Source organism: Haemorhous mexicanus, chromosome Z (genome assembly GCF_027477595.1).
Source record: "Haemorhous mexicanus isolate bHaeMex1 chromosome Z, bHaeMex1.pri, whole genome shotgun sequence".
NCBI lineage: Eukaryota > Metazoa > Chordata > Aves > Passeriformes > Fringillidae > Haemorhous > Haemorhous mexicanus.
The window spans coordinates 41,320,259-41,339,244 of NC_082381.1; the positions used below are offsets into that span (position 1 = coordinate 41,320,259).

An 18,986-nucleotide genomic window follows, 5' to 3' on the forward strand; every position below is an offset into this window, starting at 1 on the left:
CAATTTTCCTCACTATACATAACCAAAACTGTGATAGAGGGAACACTAGAAGTTTGTCAAACAATCCAGCTACAGGCACAGACCCTTTTAGCATGAAGAAAAAGCCACAGAAGAGTTGCCTTTCCCCAGCACTGCACTAACTCCATCTGCCTGTGGCTGCTTGCCACTGGCTTACACAAAGAGCATGTTTCCACAGGGCAGTGTGCAGTAAGGCAGATTACAGCCAGATCTGCCTCTTTTCACTGCATGTCTTCTCCTCTGTCCTGTGTACTTGCACTTGCTCTGTTACTCAGCCCTTCTTGTCACAATATTTGTCTCTCAACACCTGAATAATATGACTTATAAGATATATATCTTATATATCCCACTTTACCATCCATCCCAACCTTACAACTTCACTTACGTGTGAAGCAGTAAGGAGTAACAAATAAATGTTTTGGTTGGTATCTATACTGCATTTCCTATTTTTCTTTTGATGGCCAGTCTCTCAATGGGCTTGTGAAAGAGTACTGTAAGGTAAGTGAATAGGAATGGCTAGTGAATAGGAATGGATAAATATTGTTGAAAGAGTAGATTATGCTTCATATTCCAAAGAAAAAGTCCACATAACATCTATCATCTTATCACAAGGATACTGCAGTTTGAGACTGTTTATTTTGTCATACAGAGGAAAGAATGTCATATGGAATATTACAGAATCATCTGGACAGAAGGTCCTCATGTCAGCCCTGTCCCCATCAAAATGACCCTTCTCTTGTTGCTACTGCTATCATTCTTGCACATGACAAGTGCGCAAGTACTAGACATCCATCACTACAGAGCAAATCAGTGGGGGCTGAAGTAATGTGCAGTTACTGATGCTAATATCAACATGAGAGAGTGTAGGTGCTGTGACTTATTTCAGCCAAGAATTTGTTTTGCTCTAGTGCAAGGTCATGCACACTAACTGCTGCTCAGGTTCAGGATGCCAATTCCAGTTAAAGGAGTTATAGAGTTATCTGCTCCCAGAAAGTAGAAATCACATTTTCTCTGTTTGTTGAGACAAAGACAAAACCTATCAGAAGATGTAGAAATTTCTGAGATTAAGAAAGTATTCACCTTTCTCTCACAAATGTCCTGCATTTCTGTACAAAGCTCTCACTCACCTGGCCAAAAGAAGGACAGAAGTGCAGGAACCTCCTGCTTGATGTTTTAGACCATTTTGTTCCTCCCTCAACATAATTAAGCCTTCCTGAAAGATCTTTAATCAAAGGGTCAGCTGCAATTCTTCTCTTGAGATGGGAGATCAGCCAACAGCCAGCAACAGTCTAAGTAGTTAGCCCAACAAATATGGTATTTTATTTTCCCTTTAAGCTCTAGGGAAGCAGGCCAGGACAGTGGTCAGAGCAGTGGTCAGAAGTAAAGGTATTTGGGATTCAACAGATGCCATTCTGCTTTAAAGAAAAGTAAATTAAAGTGCACAGCTTCCAGGCGTTTTTGAATGAACAAAACAAAACAAAGCAAAAAATAAAAGCAAGCAAATAAACAAACGAAAATACAAAACTTCCTGCTGGTGCCTGCTTCAGGAACAATGTAAATATGGTCAGCTGCACACACAAAGGAATCTACTACTAAAGCACCTACATACACATCAGGAGTGGTGTGTGTTAGTGCATGTGCATGTGAGTACCATGACAGTAAAATACCTCTGTTTGCCTATATTTGTAGAGATTAGTTACCCATTGCACAACCTGCTGTACTGAAGCAGAATGAGGATAAAGGGAAACTGAGATGATGAGATGAGATGAGATGAGATGAGATGAGATGAGATGAGATGAGATGAGATGAGATGAGATGAGATGATGAGATGAAGTGAACTACCTCATCAGCTGCACCTAAGAGGGACAGAGAGATTGTTCAGAAAGGCTCTCATGACAAGGGTGAAGACAACGGAGGCCTCATACTCCCTACAAGTGTCCAAGCCAGTGTCACATAGAGGAGTACCACAGACTCAGTGCCTTCCCTGAGGCAGGAACTGCAAGGAGCTGGGCTGCCAAGGACTATCAGAGTAGCCTAGGGCTGATGGGAGTGGCAAAGGTCAGCCAGAGCATAGCTAGCTGGAGATGGAAGGATAGGAGTGAGAGGGCAGATCACCAACCCTTGAAGAAAAACCCTGGCAAACAAGCCCCAGACTGGTGCTAATGGCGTAGCTCCAATGTCCATGAAAGTATGTAAATAATTCCTGAACAAGGAATTCCCTGAAGTAGGTAACCATGAAGGCAGCTGAGTGCTGAACTGAAGTGGATGCTTTGTTCACAGGCACAGTGGCTATTTAAGCCTTTCTTCCCTTCTGCCCTACAGCATCATTACAAATTAGATTCCTTACCCTGAAACTGCAACAATAAAAGCCTTTGCTTTGCAATGTTATCCCAAAGAAGATGCAGAGAAATGGGTCGTGACACCTTCAGCTGCAGAGCTAATCCATCATAATGCGCCATAGCTCCCACAAATTGCCGCCCCTGGCAGATAATGGCAGGTGTTTCCAATTGTTCCCAGATGGCTAATACGTAGCAATGGTTTGTAACCTGCCTAAGCTGGACCACCACAGCTGCTCCACTGAGTATTTTGGATATTGATGGATGCCCTTTTTGACCCAGAACACTGAACATTTTAATAGAGGAGAATTGCCACCAAAATCATTCCCATCCCTTCTTTTTCCCCACATCCCCAATTTAAAGGTCAGAAGTAAAATCAAGCTCTATGAAAACTGCTTTCCTCCTTTTAGGAAGATGTATTTGTGCTTTCATCTGACAGCTCAGTTGAAACATTCTGTTCTATGCCAATAGAAAGGATGGTTCTGCCTATTAACAGGAAGTACACAAGTGAAATGATTCACACACTCTCCCCAGAAAGTATATAAACTCTCTTTTTGATGGAGTACACATCTCCTGATTTCTTTGTCCCAAATCTAACATCTATCTATTCTCTGCATAATGATGACATAGTGTTTATTTTTTTGGGAGATGCTTCTTAATTTGATCTTTAAGAAAGCCACAACTGCACAGAAAATAGCCAGCCATTATTGACACTTTGCAATGTGTTAGTCATAGTAGTGTCTTTCTCTCATGGATGAACACAATTTCATTTTCAAGTTCTCCCAAATAAACCTTCAAAATTATTCATAACAAAACAAACACTCCAAATACTAAAGTATGCCTGTGTGTGCATACATGCATTGGTGTATATACTTATGTTTACATATGAGTTACAGACACTTTAAGAGTCCAGTCTTCCATCACACTCCAGCAGATGGAGGTGTACCTCTGTTTTGTTATTCTTTTTACTCTTTAGAAGCCATAATGCTTATTAGTACTGAATTTCCCCCATCCTCTATGTTCCTTTTTAGCTTCCCTTCCACATTACTTGCCCTTGGTATTGTTAACAGTATTCTCACTGATCTTTTCCTCACTCCATGATTTTAAGGCTGAAGGGACCTGTAAAAATTTTTTTCTAATCTTCCACATTACACAACCCAGAAAAACCTCCTCACCCAGGTATTTTTACAAGAGACACTGTGACTCACACTTGGCTAAAATCTTATCCAATAAGTACTCTTTCATAATCCAAGAATGTCACAGGTCAAAGAATTTGACCACAGCCTTTCTATGATAGTGTCCTTCAGGTGTCAGTATTTTAGAACTGAAAGGGAAGACTTAATTCCATCCTGCTCCTTCCTACTTTCAATTTCTGTCAGCACTTAATAATTTTTCTCCAACATTTTTTAATATTTTTCTGTTACATGCAACTATGTGTATTTCAGGAAACCTATGTGTATTAGGGAAAAAGACTTTCTGTCAATACTGAAAATTCAAGAAAGAGGCCTCATTATGAGAAAGAGAACCCATCCTCTGGTACCCAGTACTTCAATCATTCTCATACTCTTTCCCAGGGAACAAGATATCAAGGTATCTAGTCATTTTATAAACAGCATAAGAGGAGCAAATTAAAGTTAGAGCCAGGTAGGCACTCACCCAACTTCATGAATGGTTGAGCAAAAATAGCTGGACAACTGTTCATTGATTTCTGGTAATTAAGACAGCTGAATTTCCAGTTGTTGTAATTTAACATAGCACTGTAACCTCCAGGAAAAAAAAAAAAAAATAATTCACCTGCTAGTTCTTAATGGCACAATTTTGAAGCTTGACCTCACATTCTTCCTCAGGCACATTTTTATTTCAAGGTGTTCATAAAATACTTCTACAAAGATGTATGAAATATTACACATAAATAGTAAACATCATCTGAAAAATATGAGGCAAAAAGATCATAGCACATATTTCTGAACATATTTCTGTAGAAATAATTTTCTACAGAAAGGGAGGCCAGGCGTACATATATTGAGCATGATTCCGTTCATTTCTATCGGTAAAAAAGAATCATACAGGCATGGGTGTGTGATGATCAGAATGATGGCTACAGCCAAGAAAACTTTTGGAAGCATCCTTGTAATCTGGGAGCTTGGGTACGGTGTTGCATCACAAGATTTGAATAGAACCCCTTAAAATAACCCAGAGGATCAATGAGATGAATCAGAAGAGAATGAACTGAGAGTAATTTCACTGAGGGACTTAGTCTCCAGCAAGGCAAAGTGCTATCGCAGAATAAAAAGGAATAGTATACTCTACAATTCCACAAAATAGGGCAGAAGGCAACAACCTTAATGTACAGAAAGGAAAAGGCAGACAAGACATTAGTGCAAATCCTGCTGACGGTAAAGATGGAAAAGAATTGGCACAGATTACCTGAAGATGACACACATCTCCATCACAGGAGGTTTTAATAGGCCAGACAAACACCTGCCAGAATGGTGTGGGTGCACTTAATCCTGCACCAGGCAGAGACATGGACTGATGACCCCCTTAGACCTTTCAGCTCTGCTCTTTTGATTCTTAGCTGAATCAAAAATCAGCAAAGAACGAAGAAACACTGGAGTCAACCACACGTACTCTCCCCAGTGAGTTCCACATCATATCTGCTTGAATGCACTTGTGTGCTTTTATGGCAAAACCCTGCTGTACAGAAAATTTATAAAGCACTTCACATGGTGGCAAAACGCAGCTGTAAATGCAAATACAGGTAATATGTGGAGAAATATTATAATATAGTCCCAAGGTATTGTCTGGAGTCCTATCTAGTTTACTGACGTAAGCTGAGCTACTCTAAATTGTCATTGAAATGTCTTGTGACCTTAACTGCAACTTAAGCTGTGTTCTTACAATTTGGAATATCATTTTCAATCATTAAGGTTCAAGAGCTGAAATTTAATGTGGAGGTTTTCTGATGGCTCATAGGGCAAACCACCACAGTTGTCTTGCCACTGTCTCACTATTCCTAAGGAAAATTTAAAAATCAGTGGGAAGATACAAGGAATGATGCAGAAGGAGATGAACTCAACACAGAACCATGCAAAATATTAGGAAATTCCAACTTAGGAAATGCAGAAAGGGAGAACAAACTCATTGTAACTGGCAAAACATTTCCTCCCAGATTCAGACTAAAAAGTGCTTTAGCAACACTGCAAAGTGCAGTGTGTTGACCCACAACACATGAAACACTGCTGATTTTATGCGGATTCACTTAAGAAATGCATTTAGCCTATGGGTGGTAACCACAAGACATTCTACAGTGTCATCTCCCTGATAGCTATACTTAAATAGTTTCATCAGTTTTGCCCTTTGTCAGCAAGATGAACCAGTGATGGCTGTGTAAGAGAGCAGAGAAAGTCATTAGGCAAGACATCAGCAGGACTAAGACAAAGCCACAGGGCTGATTTTATCAGTCGGCATACATTCCCCCGTTGTTTAGTAGTAGCAGTGAGAATACTGCTGTGGTTTGGCTGACAAACCATTAATTGGCAGCTCATGGTAGCCCTGCACTTTCTATTCAAACCTAACCACAGATGCTAGCTCTCAGTGCTAACAGTTCTGCAGACCTGCTTCCACGTACTAAGTACCAGTACTAGGGAGACCACACCTACACAGGGTGTCCACACTTTGTGCTGACAGCAGTTAGGGTACGATTCTCTCTCATTCTCAGTCCTAAATTATATACCCAGTCTTGGGTCCAAAGTTGATAGTAGGTCAATGATTTGTTGTTGCGCCTTCACTTGTTACTGGACGCTCATTTGCATGATTTTGTGCACGATAACAGGAACATGTACAATATGCTGGGATACAAATGCTTTATTTAATGTTGAGCATATAGGCTAAGAACAATATAGTTAACAACTGAAACATGCCATCATGGCTGAGCAGATGTAAGAAAGAAGCCCCTTCTCCAAAGACAAACATTAGCTACAAGGGCACCGGCTGCTAAATTATCTCAGCACGTACTTTCAAGAACTGAATAATACAACTATAACTATAGAATTACTCGCAATAAGTGATTCTTAAAGAAACTGTGGCCTTTACAACACCTAAGTTTGAAGTGCCAGAGTGTTCACTTAAGTAAATTCTTGTGGGAAGGAAAACACTCCTCCTTTCTGATTTCTGGCAATGGCTTATAGCAGAAAGCTGCAAATGAAGAAATCCATTTTTTAATAGGGCATTCATTGTTCCCCAGAAAGGCTAATGCACTTAACATGAAATCAAATTAAATCCAAGTACATTACCAAAAGAAGTCAATTAATATAATTTATTTCATGCGTCAGAAAATGAGTGTGATCTCAGGTGCTCCTATTCTATGGTAAACAGTTCAATTATACTTACACATTTTTATAAATCACCACTGTAACAATACTCTAAAAGCAAAGATAGATGGCATTTGTATGCTCTGATATTTCGTTGTTTTGTTAAAGCCTCTAAATATCTCAATTTTCACACCTCATTGTTTATTGTAGCTAGAGAAGACCACTTTCATCTTTTCATCTTCACATTGGAATATGCTCTAAACTATTTGCTTGGACTTACAATATGTGAAACAATAGTTCCCTCTTCTGGACTGAGGTAATGCTACATTCAGGGCAGAGAAATCTCTGCAGAACAGAATTCCAGTTAATGCTCACTGAAGGTGTGGGTTTTCTTCCCTAATTGAACAACCTCACAATAAAACAAAAAGCCCTGAAGTCTATACACAAAAAAGTCAAGCACATAAAGAAAGAGAGGTGTAGAAATCAATGAAGTATTGGATTGTGGGGCTTTGCATTCGATTTCACCTAAAGGCACTGATAGCTGCAACAGATCTGTCACCATTTTGATAGTGAAACATAAACTCTCTGGAATGCATTGATTCCCAAACTCCCAGGGTTTTTAAAAAACTGGTACAAATCACTGATCTGGAAGGAGGAATTTATTTTAAACAAGTGTTTAATTCAAGGTCTTGTGCCTTTGGACCGGAGCATCGATTACATAACCAAAGATCAGCTACTACATACTAAATTTTAAAAAGTAACCACCCATTGAAAGAATAGAAGCAATGGATAGAGGAAGTAAGGCAACAAAAACCTCAAGGTCCCAGATTCACAGAACAAAAAGTGCCCTCAGAGATACCAATTGTATTCCCCACCTTGAACAAAGCATCAGGAGGCAACTTTGTGAAGGTGCACAAGCACCTAAAACTAACTTTTGTTCTCTCACAAGGGTTTTTCTGTGAAAAGCAGTCCAGTACAGCAAAGTACCAGTATGGAAGAGCTGAAACTCTGGGTTACCTGCAGCTGGAGACAAATGGCAGCTACAGAGTCAATCTTGTGAACATAGGGTACCACACTCTCCTCTGGAATAACACTTTCAATGAAGTTCACACTACGAGCCTTGCTCCACAGATCTCCACGACTCTTGCCTTGTCTGGCAAGGAGAGCCTGGGAAAAAAAAAACTGATGGTCTCTGCAGGACAGGGCCTGTATTTGAACCACAGCAACTGTTACTCTTGATGAAAATATCCGTGAACAGAAGTTGCTCAAAATACCCTCTCTTTGAAACAAGAGCCCCTGAAAGGAGTGAGACTCTGCAGTGGCTCACATGGAGGTGGGAGAGTCAAAACTGTAATTCCCAAGTCCAGCTCTAGAGGTGTAATACAGATCAGTCTGTCTTAACCATTAGGAAATTTTATTGAGTGCTCTGTTAACTTTGAGTGGTCCCACTGGATCAGAAAATTTGCCCAGAGCCTGGGCATACTCCAGTAAGACAGGCAGAAAAAACCAACAGGTTTAATATCCATTTCTTCAGTGTTCAATTGGATTAATAATTGACTGCAAAAAACCACAGTGAACTTTACCAGGGAACTGGGTGGTGGCATTTCTTCTCTGATGTCTAAAAGATACTGTTCCAAGAGCCACATACTCCCAAAATTAGGAATCCAATGCTTGCTGTAGCAATGAGTAATAAAAACTCCTCTCCACACATGCAACGGAGTCTGCAGCTAAAATGGTCCTGTGAGAAGAACATCTTCATCAGCAACATGGTCATCTTTAGGTAGCTGAAAGGGCTTAATATTTGGTATAGTGACCTGCTCCTTTGTGGTATTGAATTCAAATGAGTAGCCAAACAATTCTGCTACATTTACCTTCCAATGGGGAGAGCAGCATGCTTTGAGTCAGGTGTTTACTTGTATGTTCTTTTCATGAAAGGGTCTCAGACGCCTGTTCCACCACTGTAAGAGGAACCATGTTTTCAAGAACCATGAACACAGTGATTGCTCCCTTCCAGTGATCACCTGAACTAAACCTAAGGTTTCTTCTTCCTGTATGATTGACACTTCCACTGACTGCATTTGATTTTCCTTGTGTCTTTATGATAATGCAAAAAAAAAATTTTTCAAGCCTTTTTTTTTGTCACTTCCAGAGCCTTTCAAAGCTTCCTAAAGAATTGTTTTAACCCTCTAGGCATAAGTGTCAGGGACAAAAGCACTCTAAGAAATTGAGTATGAACTGCTATGATCCACTTCTGTGGTCCTAAAAACAAGGTGTCCAGATGGGCCATACACTTGAGTTGGACTCAGAGATCATTGTGTGTCCCTTTCAACTCAAAATATTCTTTGATATGGCAATTATATCCCTTTTCACCACTCCTCTCAGACAAAATGCAAGTATTTTCACCTGCCCCTCACCTTTTCAATGTGCTTCCATTCCCTAAAACTGTATTTGGCTTGAGAAGGAGTGCATTTTTAACTTTACCACCAGCAAAAGCAATTGTGGGTTTATGAGCAGACAAAATTTATGGGTGTAGAAAAATGTGTGACATACTGCAAATCGGAGTAACTGAGCCTTAGGAAAATACTTACAGTCCCTCCCTTGGGGAATCTATTTGCAACCACTTTCAGCAGAAATAGAAAGTAAAATCAGTTCCTTATTTTGCACCTTGCTGTAAATGCTGCTACTTCTACCACTTTTCCAGCTGGGACAAAGCATCTTGTTCCCTTCTTCATGAAAATAGTGCTTGAGCAGAATTTCATTTAAATCTTCCTAAAGAAGCTGTCTCACAAATCACAATGGACATATTAATCATACTTTTTGTAAAGGCTCATATAAACTCACATGAAAAAATTCTGTAGGAACATCTTTGTGAAAATTGAAGAATCCATAGTCCCGGGCCCTGTCAAAAAACGTACCTAAACATTTTGCATCACAATCAAATACACTGTAACTGACCAAGAAATTAAGCTTTCCAGACTGCATTAAGTCAAAGAAGCTGAGGTGTTCTGTAAAGGCTATCAGTAGGAAGTAATGTTTGATTCAAAACACTTTACCTTCATTTTTAGGTGATTCTACCCTACCGACTACCCCTCGGGTTTATCCACCAGAATTTTTTGTTCCTTGCTCAGATTTGTTCACATCTAGTCCAGCAGAGCTACAGAAGCAACACAAAGATTCAACTTTGGCATGTAATGGCCTGCAGCTGAGGTAAGGTAATGATGGTATTTTCCCATAAACCTTGCAAGATCTGATCAAATATACCCACGTGAGTCAAGAGGGTGAAAATATAAAGCATCAAATCCAACACAAAGCAGAAGCCCAGTGGCTCACTCTAATACAGAGAGAAAATGAGGCAACATCCAAAGCAGATGAAGGCCCAAGCTCTCTAATGTTACAGGAAATAAAATTATGCTGCCTCTATCCACTTCTAATGCCACTCACATATGCTATCCCTGTCTCATGACTAAGCACTGAGAAAGACGAAAAACACAGATAACTCTTTCTGCTATTAAGCCCCATCCTCTGAGAATCCTCAAGGGGTGTTTGTGGTGGGATCAGAATTAGTGGATATGCAAATTTCTACTGAAGATAAAACACGCTAAAACAAGAGGAGAGAAAATCAGAAGAGGAAACAATCTTCATTTATGTATGCATTTTAAGAACTTGCTTAAACAGATTATTGTGCATCATTTTTTGACCAACAAGGATTTGGAGAGAACTGGGCGTAATGTTTGCCGTGTTGTGACACAGAAAATTAAACTCTTTTTTTTTTTCCTCTAATTTTCCACAAATATCTTACTCAGGAGAGAGTACTTTGCTGACAGAAGCAGCAATTGCCAGTAGCTCAGAGGTGCTGAATTTTAAGTGTTGATAGCTCTAACCAGGTAGTCTCAGTCCTGGCCTTGTTAGGACCAACAGAAAGGGGTTTCCTAGTTGCATGTGAGCCTCTTAAAACAACTGGAAGGAAGTGACAAGTGACAGATAGAGGACAGTGCTGTCCACTGCAGGGGTCAGAAGCCCCATATCTGATTTATCATTTGGGGAGGTTTGCTGCTTGTGTGGGCCTTTTGTTGAGAATGTTGTGCAGAGGTCACCAAGGCTTTTCTGCCTTTCTGCTATGCAGTGGTGCCTTTCCACCCGTGTACCAAAGCCACCAAGGGCAACCTGAGAATTATCAAATGTAACTAGCACGCTACAGGGGAGCTGCTGAAGAGTGTGGACCCCCAGGTGGTTTTCTCCACTGTGCCCAAAGAGGACTCAGCAGAAACTGTGCATGAACCACTGTTTACACAGCTGCTGCTCATAGCAGACTTCTGAGTCCCACAACCACAGCAGCCGTGGTGAGAATCTGAAGAACATAACCAGGTTCTAAGGAGAGGGAAAGCTGGCAGAGGAAAACAGGTACTGTTGAGGTAGATAAGTAGATACCTGCTGTACACCAGATTAGGGAGGAGCAGGTCAAGGCATACTTGAACATCCTGCATGTAGACAGGTTTGTGGAGCCAGATGGGTTTGACCCAAGTGTCTGAGGCAGGTGAAGGCCAGCGGCATTGCAGGGCCACTCTCAGCATTCTTTGAAAGGTGGAGGTGAGTGGGAAAAGTTGCATTACTCTCAGCCCTGCCTTCTAACCGGGTAAGGAAGAAGATGAATGAACTACAGCATCATGCAATTCTCTGGAAGATGCTGGAGAAAATCCTCTTGGAGAGCATTTCCAAAGGCATGAAGAATCAGAAGGTGCTCAGGAGCAGTCAGCCTGGATTTCTGAGCAGAAAACCAAAAACTGTTTACAAAACAAATCCAAAGCTCTCCCTTAGCGAGTTGCAGGATAGGACAGCACAGACTCAAGCAAGTTTAGAGAGCATGTAAAAGTGGAAGGAGTGGAAGGTGCAGCAGACAGCTGTGCTGCACTTCAGGGGAACCTCAACAGGCGAAATGCAGAGCTGAACAGGGAGGAATGTGATAAAGCACAGCAAGAGCAATTGCATCATCCTGCAGGTAAGCAGGAGTAGCTCCACACACTGGCATGTGCTGGGGACTTGTGAAGCTGACAAGCAGCTTTGCAGAGAAGCACTGTGAGGTCCTGCTGGACAGTAAGCTGAGTTTCAGCCAGCAGCACTGCCCTTCTGCAAAAATGACCAACACCATCCTCAGCTGTATTTAGAAGTGCATTAAGAGCAGCCCAGGGGAATTTGTCCTTCCTGTACCCTCAGTGCTGGTGAGGCCATGTGAGGAGTGCCAAGTCCAGTCCTGGACTCCCCAGCATAGACAAGTTCTGGACAGACTGCAGTGTTCCAGCACAAGCTCAGAGATCTTGCTCTGAAATAGTGTTGTAGCATGTCCAAGAGGCAATTCCTGATACTGCAGCTTCACTTCAGTGCCCCCCTGCAGCCCATAGCCACCTCCTCCTGGGGATGGATGCTACCCAGCCCGAAACAAGGGTGATCTGCTGCTTCCCACTGCAGGGCAAACAAGGGGGCATCATCTCCATGCTCTCCTCTGCTTGCAGCTCCTTGAGCACACCAAGGGTACAGCCTTCCAAGAAGAGAAATAAAACGAGAATGACAACTACTGTCATTCTGGGTTTTATTCTGTGGTTGACAGCTGGCGTGGAGTAGAGGGCGAAGATGTGAAGTGCTGTGTTTCTAAATCCAGCAGGCAAGCTAAGACTGCAGGGCTGTGTTTTACTCTGTCTTTGAGGTTAAGCAGCCATAACACCAGAGTTGCAAAGGCGCTGCAGGCTCTTCCACACTAATCTGCCTGCTGCTGCCTTTTTCTAAACTTTGGTGAGAGCAGTGAGACTGTATTAGCCCCTGAGGAGGGACACAATGCCTGCCCAGGCACTCTCACCAGCACAAGGTTCCTTAGCAGACCAGGAGGTCACAGTGTCCTGACGACATGGCAGACGCACAAAGTTCCCAGCACAGTCTTCCTCCAGCAATTTCCACCATTGTTTCTCCTTACACTGGCCTAAAATATGCTACAAAAAACATTTAAAATTACATCTCAAATGCAGCCATGAGCATTTCTATGCCCAAAGCTGTAACTGATCAACAAACTGCTACAGTGAAAGACAGCTCCAAGGACATGAGCACAGATGATGGTTCTTCATATTTTCATCACAGCTACCATGCCCATGGGAATCAGAGCATGGAACAAAAACAACAAAATGAGCTTCAAAGAGAGCTACAGACTTGAGCTGGCTTCAGACCACACATTTGTTCCTGGTGACTGGGGATACCCAGCATCACGACAGTAAGTGTAATGGGATTTTTGCTTGTATTGTGACCTAGCTGGAGGTTGCAGCTGTCATCTTGTGCTTTGTCCGTCCTGCTTCAGTCTACTAAATCAAAATCCTGTCTTCAAATAAGTAAATTTGGTAATAACACATTAAACCCTCCTCATGAGGAATATCTAAAAGAGCCTGGTCAGAGTTGTACTGCACAAGAGGAGAGCTAGGACTGCAAGACAGCAGCAAACACCCCACCACACAGAATGCATCTCCAGCAGGACTGAGTTTACTCAAGGCAACACATGCAGCAATTCAGAGCTGAGTGCAATTGCCACCCCTATGTGGCATCAAGGGCAACTGGGAACAATGTAAAAAGAAAGGGCCATCTGCATACAACTGTGTACAACCCACCTACTAATGTAAGGCCACAGCTCGACACAGGCAAAAGAGACAGTAGGTGACACTTCTTTCTGACCTTGATTGAGCTTAAGTTTCAGTCACTTCAAAAACACAATAATGAAACAACAACCTCGCATGTATCAAAATGTAAAACTCTAAATATATTTATTGTTCAGTTATATTTGCTTTTCATTGCACTGATTTGTTTTTTATCCCCATGTTCAACAGTATTTTACAAAGCTTTTAGGAGTTTTGAAACTGTTAGAATGATCACTCAATACTATTTAGGCACAGATCATGAACGCATAACTCCATTTCCTCAAGGTTTTTTCCAGTGAAAGATTAGTGGTTGCAGTTAAGCTCCAAATTTAAACACATTTCACAGTCCACACTTTTACAGGCATACCGTCTAAAAAAGAAATTTTGATTAAATAGTCTCACCAAAGCCTAAATAAAAACATCTTCTTTTCCGTGAATGCTGAAATCAACAAAACCCGAGGATAAAAACCATAGAGGCCAACCATTTTCTATGCTAGTCAGTCATAGAATAACAAAGAAACAGTTCTCAAGAGGATGTAAAAATCCCTTGGAAAAATTACTTAGGAAATAATTAAAACCATTTATTTCATATTAAAAAAATAAGCAAAAAAATGCAGCCAATAAAACACATCTGGTGACAAGGACGTGTCCTAGACATATCCCCTAGTTTGATTCCATGATTTCTATGTGCCACAATGGAGGTGCACAGTTAAACAGTGTTTACTTGTTCTACCTGGGTGTAAGACATCTCCAAAAGGTCCAGCATTGAGCCAGAGAGCTGGTGCTGAAGGGCACAGATCAGTGTGGCCACAGGGCTGAGGAAGGCTGAGCAGCCTGGGAGGATGCAGGGGGCTGGACAATAAGCTGGCAAGAGAGAACCTGCAGCTGTAGACGGCTGCAGGAACGGGAGAAGGTGCTGGCAGCTGGGAGTGAAGAAAGCAGCAGCTGCAGGCATTAAGGACAAGTGATACTCCAGCAGCCCTGGAGGGCTGTTCATGACTGGCCACGGCCCTGTGATCTCACTGTGATTGACACAACACTTCTAGCACCATTGCTGAAACACCTGCAGCAGGCTGGGGGCCCAACTCCCTACTCATTCTTTTAAACCCTCTCAGCAAACTCCCCCCCTATCAACACTGTGCAGCTTTAAATGCTGCTCTCAATCTCTGACGACCCCCAGTTGACTGCAGCTGGGTCTTTGGCAGAAGAAGGGAAAGAAGGCCACTAACTCACATGACACAGAGACTCTTCAGCTTCTCTGGCAAGAACTAGCCCACACCATGGCCCTTTTTCAAGCAAGACATCCAACACCAACTCTCCTCTTCCTATCACGAGAGTGCTGGCCCTTGGCACCCCCAGGGCGGGACTATCCCCAGCACCAGGTCAGGGCAGCCAGGACCTTCCCGAACCACCTGGGGGCTGGGCCAAGCTGCGAGGTGAGAGGAGGGGTGCATAAGGATCACTTTGGAGCTAGAGGTGCCTCTGAAGCTCAGCAGAGTGGACTCCCTGAGCAAGGGGACAGCAGCCACAGGAGCCACATCACTGGGGCCCAGGGCAAGAGAAGAAGCTGGTAGCTGCCTTCAGTCTCCCAGTCTCCTGTCATGTGGAGGGGCAGCAAAACAGGTCATTCCTGGAGCTTAACGTGTAACTTCTCCAGGAGCAGAGGAGCAAGGTTTTCCAAAGTCTCTCACTAGCATTAATACACAAACTTCTGACATTGGTGAGCAGGCAAGCAAGGGGAGCCAGAAGAAGCGCAGCAAGTCCATCAAAAACCATCTGGAGATAATTTGGGAAATGTGACCACCACAAGCCAGGGAAGTCCATGCTGCCTGAAATATCAATTCTGCCCCCAGTAAAAAACCTAGGAGGAGTTATCTGCAGGAACTGGAGTCTCCCCCTGTGTCCAGGGGTACAAACAGCTGTAGGCCAGCAATCCCATTAATCATCTGTGTGTGTGCAAAGATTTCTGAGCTCCAGCGACAGCTGCTTAATTTGGATATCTTTCTGGATTACCAACTCACGTAGTCGACGGATTTCTTCCTGTTGCCGGTAATACATCTGTAAAAGCTGTAAGAAAACACATTTATTTACTTTACACTAAGAAAACATAGGTTTAACCTGACAATGCCACCAAGAGTTGTCACATCGCTTCTGAGAGAAGCATCTGAGGAGGAGGCCTTCAACCAGCAGAGAACACCAGCAGTTCTCCTGTTGTCCACTAGATTGGGTTGTGACTGCATGTGTTTCATAGGAAGTACTTAGAGTCTAAATTCCTGGGTCTGGCACATCTCTTTCTCTGACCTTGGACAAGTCCTTTTTCTTCTTCCAGTTGGGACTAGCATTACTTTTCACTATGCATGCAGCAGTGCACTCAGCTCTGCAAGGGCTGCTCTGTAACCTTAGGGTGCCAGCCCAAAACATGCAGAAAAGTATCCTTTTTCACACCACAGGGAAACTGAGATGTGGAAATTCCTGCCCTATCAAGGTGCAGATGCTAAATTCTTGCAGAGATGAAAGGTAGGGGAAGAAAATTATTCCAGGGTTTCTAAAAGCAAACACACTGCATGTACTTGAAAATGTCCCTGAGCTGCCAACAGTGGGAGGCTGACAAATCACCACAGAGATGTACCACTCTGCCAGCTCTGATTACTATATTGAGAGGTGGTTTCCCATTATTAAAGACAGATCGTGGAGCTGCCAGGATCTTTTCTAGAGGATTTCCCAGGTGCATGCTGCAGCCAGCAGCCAATCTCAACAGCACTGCACTAGTAAGTTTTCCCTCAGCAGCGAGCTGCAGGTGCAGACTCTTTCCCATGTCAGGGTCCACAGTACAGTCAGGCAGTTGAGACTACATGGATGCACCAGAGTACACCCACTCCTTCCACAGAATTCTCTGCTGCCTCACCAGGCTTGCTGACTGCAGTTCTCATCAAAGGGTTATCCTGCAAAAACCCCAGAACCTTGAGGCCCCAAGGACCTCCTTCTGCCCAGCCAGTCAACAGGCAGGTCTGTGCCACAAGAATGCCTAGGAAGTGAGAATGCTGACTTTCCCCTCCTTTCCAGACCCCCTCAGCTGGGGTGGTGTTGGGCTGTATTTCTGCTTCCCTTGTGGCAGTCAGGGCAGGGAGAGTTTTTGCCACCACAGAGAACAAAGAGCTTGCACTGACTCAGGCCTGCAAAATAAACCCTCCCTGAATTACCACCGTGTGAATGGCATTCTTTCATCATCTGGCTTTGAGCTTAGGCTGTAGCCCCAACACTTCACCCCAGACATTCATACCTCACTTTCAGTTTTTGGTGGTGGACACTCAAACATGTCAAAGCCATTGGAGAGGCATGTTTGTTGATTTTCTGGCAGACTCTCATACACTTTCAGCCTTTTTCTGCTATGTTCAATCTCTCTTGGCTTCTGCTTGTCCTCCACTGACAACCTTCCTTGTGATTCCTGTTGCTGGCTCCGGTCAGTATCTTCTGAGAGGGGCTCTTGATCAGGCAGCTGTGGTGGGGACATCACAGCTTCAGAGCGTGGTCTCAAGGATACCAAGAGAGGCTCTAGGGAGGGAGGAGACAAGTGAGCACTCCCAAACCACACTTAAAAATCAGCACTAAGAAATTCATTCTAACAACCAGCTCTAACCATTTCATTCAGAGATAAACATGGAGACACCTGACTAGAGCAGCTTCCAGAATTTACAGACAACAAATTATTTAAACTTTCAGCCATATTTACTATGTGTCTCCTTTTCCTTCTTTCCTCTTTCTCTGGCAGGTAATAGGCTAGAGAGCTGGCAGCAGCTTACCCAAGCCCTGGGGAGCATTAAAAATGACACATAGACAGTCAGAAGGCTAACTGGCATAAGCACCTCCCATCTTTACTGAAGTGCTTCTTTTCATACCCTTTTCATCACTTTTCAATACAGGTGGACCTGACTGGTCATTTAATACATTTCACCTGATTGGCTAATTAACAAGACACTCATTTGTAAACAATCTTGTGAGAATAACAGGAAAACAGATACTAGAAAAACACCACCTGCAGGTTGTTTTTAATAATTGTCTATAATTGTTTATCTCCAGCTCCCTAAAGTCTCCCAGGCCAATTCTGGGAAAACTTATCTAGCTTTCTCAGTCTCTGACCAGGCTATCACATCCACAGGAGAGCTGAAGGGCTGGGGAGCTCTCCATGTACTGACCTTTGTCAATCCCAGCGAGCCATTCTGCTGCTGTCAGGGCCGGTTGGGCTGCTGCAGTCTGGGGGTAGATATCTGCCTGGTACGATTCCGACTGGAAGCAAACAAAAGTCCAGAGTAACTATGTCAGTGAGATTTTGGTTTAAAGAGGTCATAGTCGATTGTGGTGGAGAAATGAATTTATTCCCCTTCAGCACAGGGAGTATCATGAGCATTCATCAGCAGGGACATAAAGTCTTTTCACCTGCTCTGGAACTCTCTGCTCCTCACCTGAACTCAGAAGATTTGTATCTGGAGGCCTAATTTAATTCATGCTGGTAAGGTCTTCTTCAGACTGTGGGAGGTTAACATAGGCTAATTCAACTCCCATGAAATCATGTTCCTGAGAATGAATACATGGATACAAGGGACAGACAAGTCCCAAAGCGTCAGCTGGTTATCAACCGACAGAAACTGGCCAAGGAGATAAAGCTGGAGGAACATGCCTGGTTGGGAATAGCAGTGAGCATTAGTTCTCCTGTGTCACTGAATTCAAGGAACTTGTACCTTCTGTTTGTATTCTACTTTCTGGAAGTACAGAGCACAGTACTGACATTTCCCACGTACCTATGCCCACACAGTCACACAGGAGCTACCTTGGCTAGCTACAGATTCAAGGCCTGTTTCTTTCTCTGATAACACCAGCTCTGAAACTCACTCCTACATCACCCTCAGTGCAACGGGTCACGTCTCACATGCTGCAGAACAACTGTCTGTAACACAACTCCACCCAATGGGTAGAGACCATGAATTCATAGTTTCTGTTTTACCAGGGCAATTCTTCCTCCTTCCACAAGGAGATTGTTATGCCATCCAACATCAGCCCCAACCCCTCCCCCTCTTTTGTCATTATGTCACACAAATTCTATTGGAGAAGTTTACAGACAGCTAGCAGACCTGGCAGCATGTCTTGGAAAGTCAGATATTAAACAGAGTAAACTCCTGAGTAACTCTTGAGTTACCAGATAGGGTTTGTTGGCAGAGCTGCCCCAGAAACAGGCCAGCTTGACCCATGTGCCATGAGAGAGAAAATCTCTTGTTCTACTTACTCTTGTGCCCCCAAGAGTCGCAGAGAGGAGGCAGTGCCCTCATTTTTTCACTGATATTTGCCTCAAATAAGAACATGATCTGAGGTCGACTTACCCGTCGAGGCACAATCATGGAGATGGGCTCAATCAGGCTTTTAGTTGGAATCAGTTTGTAGAAACGGAAAATTTCACAAGCTGCCACATCAAGACCTCTCTTTGGCATCATTCCTGGGGGAAGAGCATGAAATAAATGGAGTATAAATCTCCTTAGGAAAGTTAATATCATCAGACATGTCAAAAGGATCATCAAACAATTAAAGAAGTTATAGCATCAGCACCACATCATCATGGTTTGAGGTCTGCATCCAAAACTGGCTCAGTGGCACAAATGACA

At 43.0% G+C, this 18,986-nt stretch overlaps 1 protein-coding gene across 3 annotated transcripts in view; it reads right to left on the reverse strand.

The window, feature by feature from the left end:
• Positions 1-13,427: 13,427 nt before the first annotated feature.
• The window catches only part of CORO2A (coronin 2A), a 57,632-nt gene continuing 52,073 nt past the window's right edge, over positions 13,428-18,986 (reverse strand). For all 3 annotated transcript variants that reach the window (XM_059873751.1, XM_059873753.1, XM_059873750.1), the window contains exons 9-12: positions 18,708-18,820; positions 17,529-17,619; positions 16,616-16,887; positions 13,428-15,402 (exon numbers count right to left, since the gene is read on the reverse strand). In XM_059873751.1, coding sequence (XP_059729734.1) covers positions 15,274-15,402; positions 16,616-16,887; positions 17,529-17,619; positions 18,708-18,820 — 605 coding nt within the window. In that variant the 3' untranslated portion in view covers positions 13,428-15,273. The remainder of the gene's footprint in view (positions 15,403-16,615; positions 16,888-17,528; positions 17,620-18,707; positions 18,821-18,986) is intronic.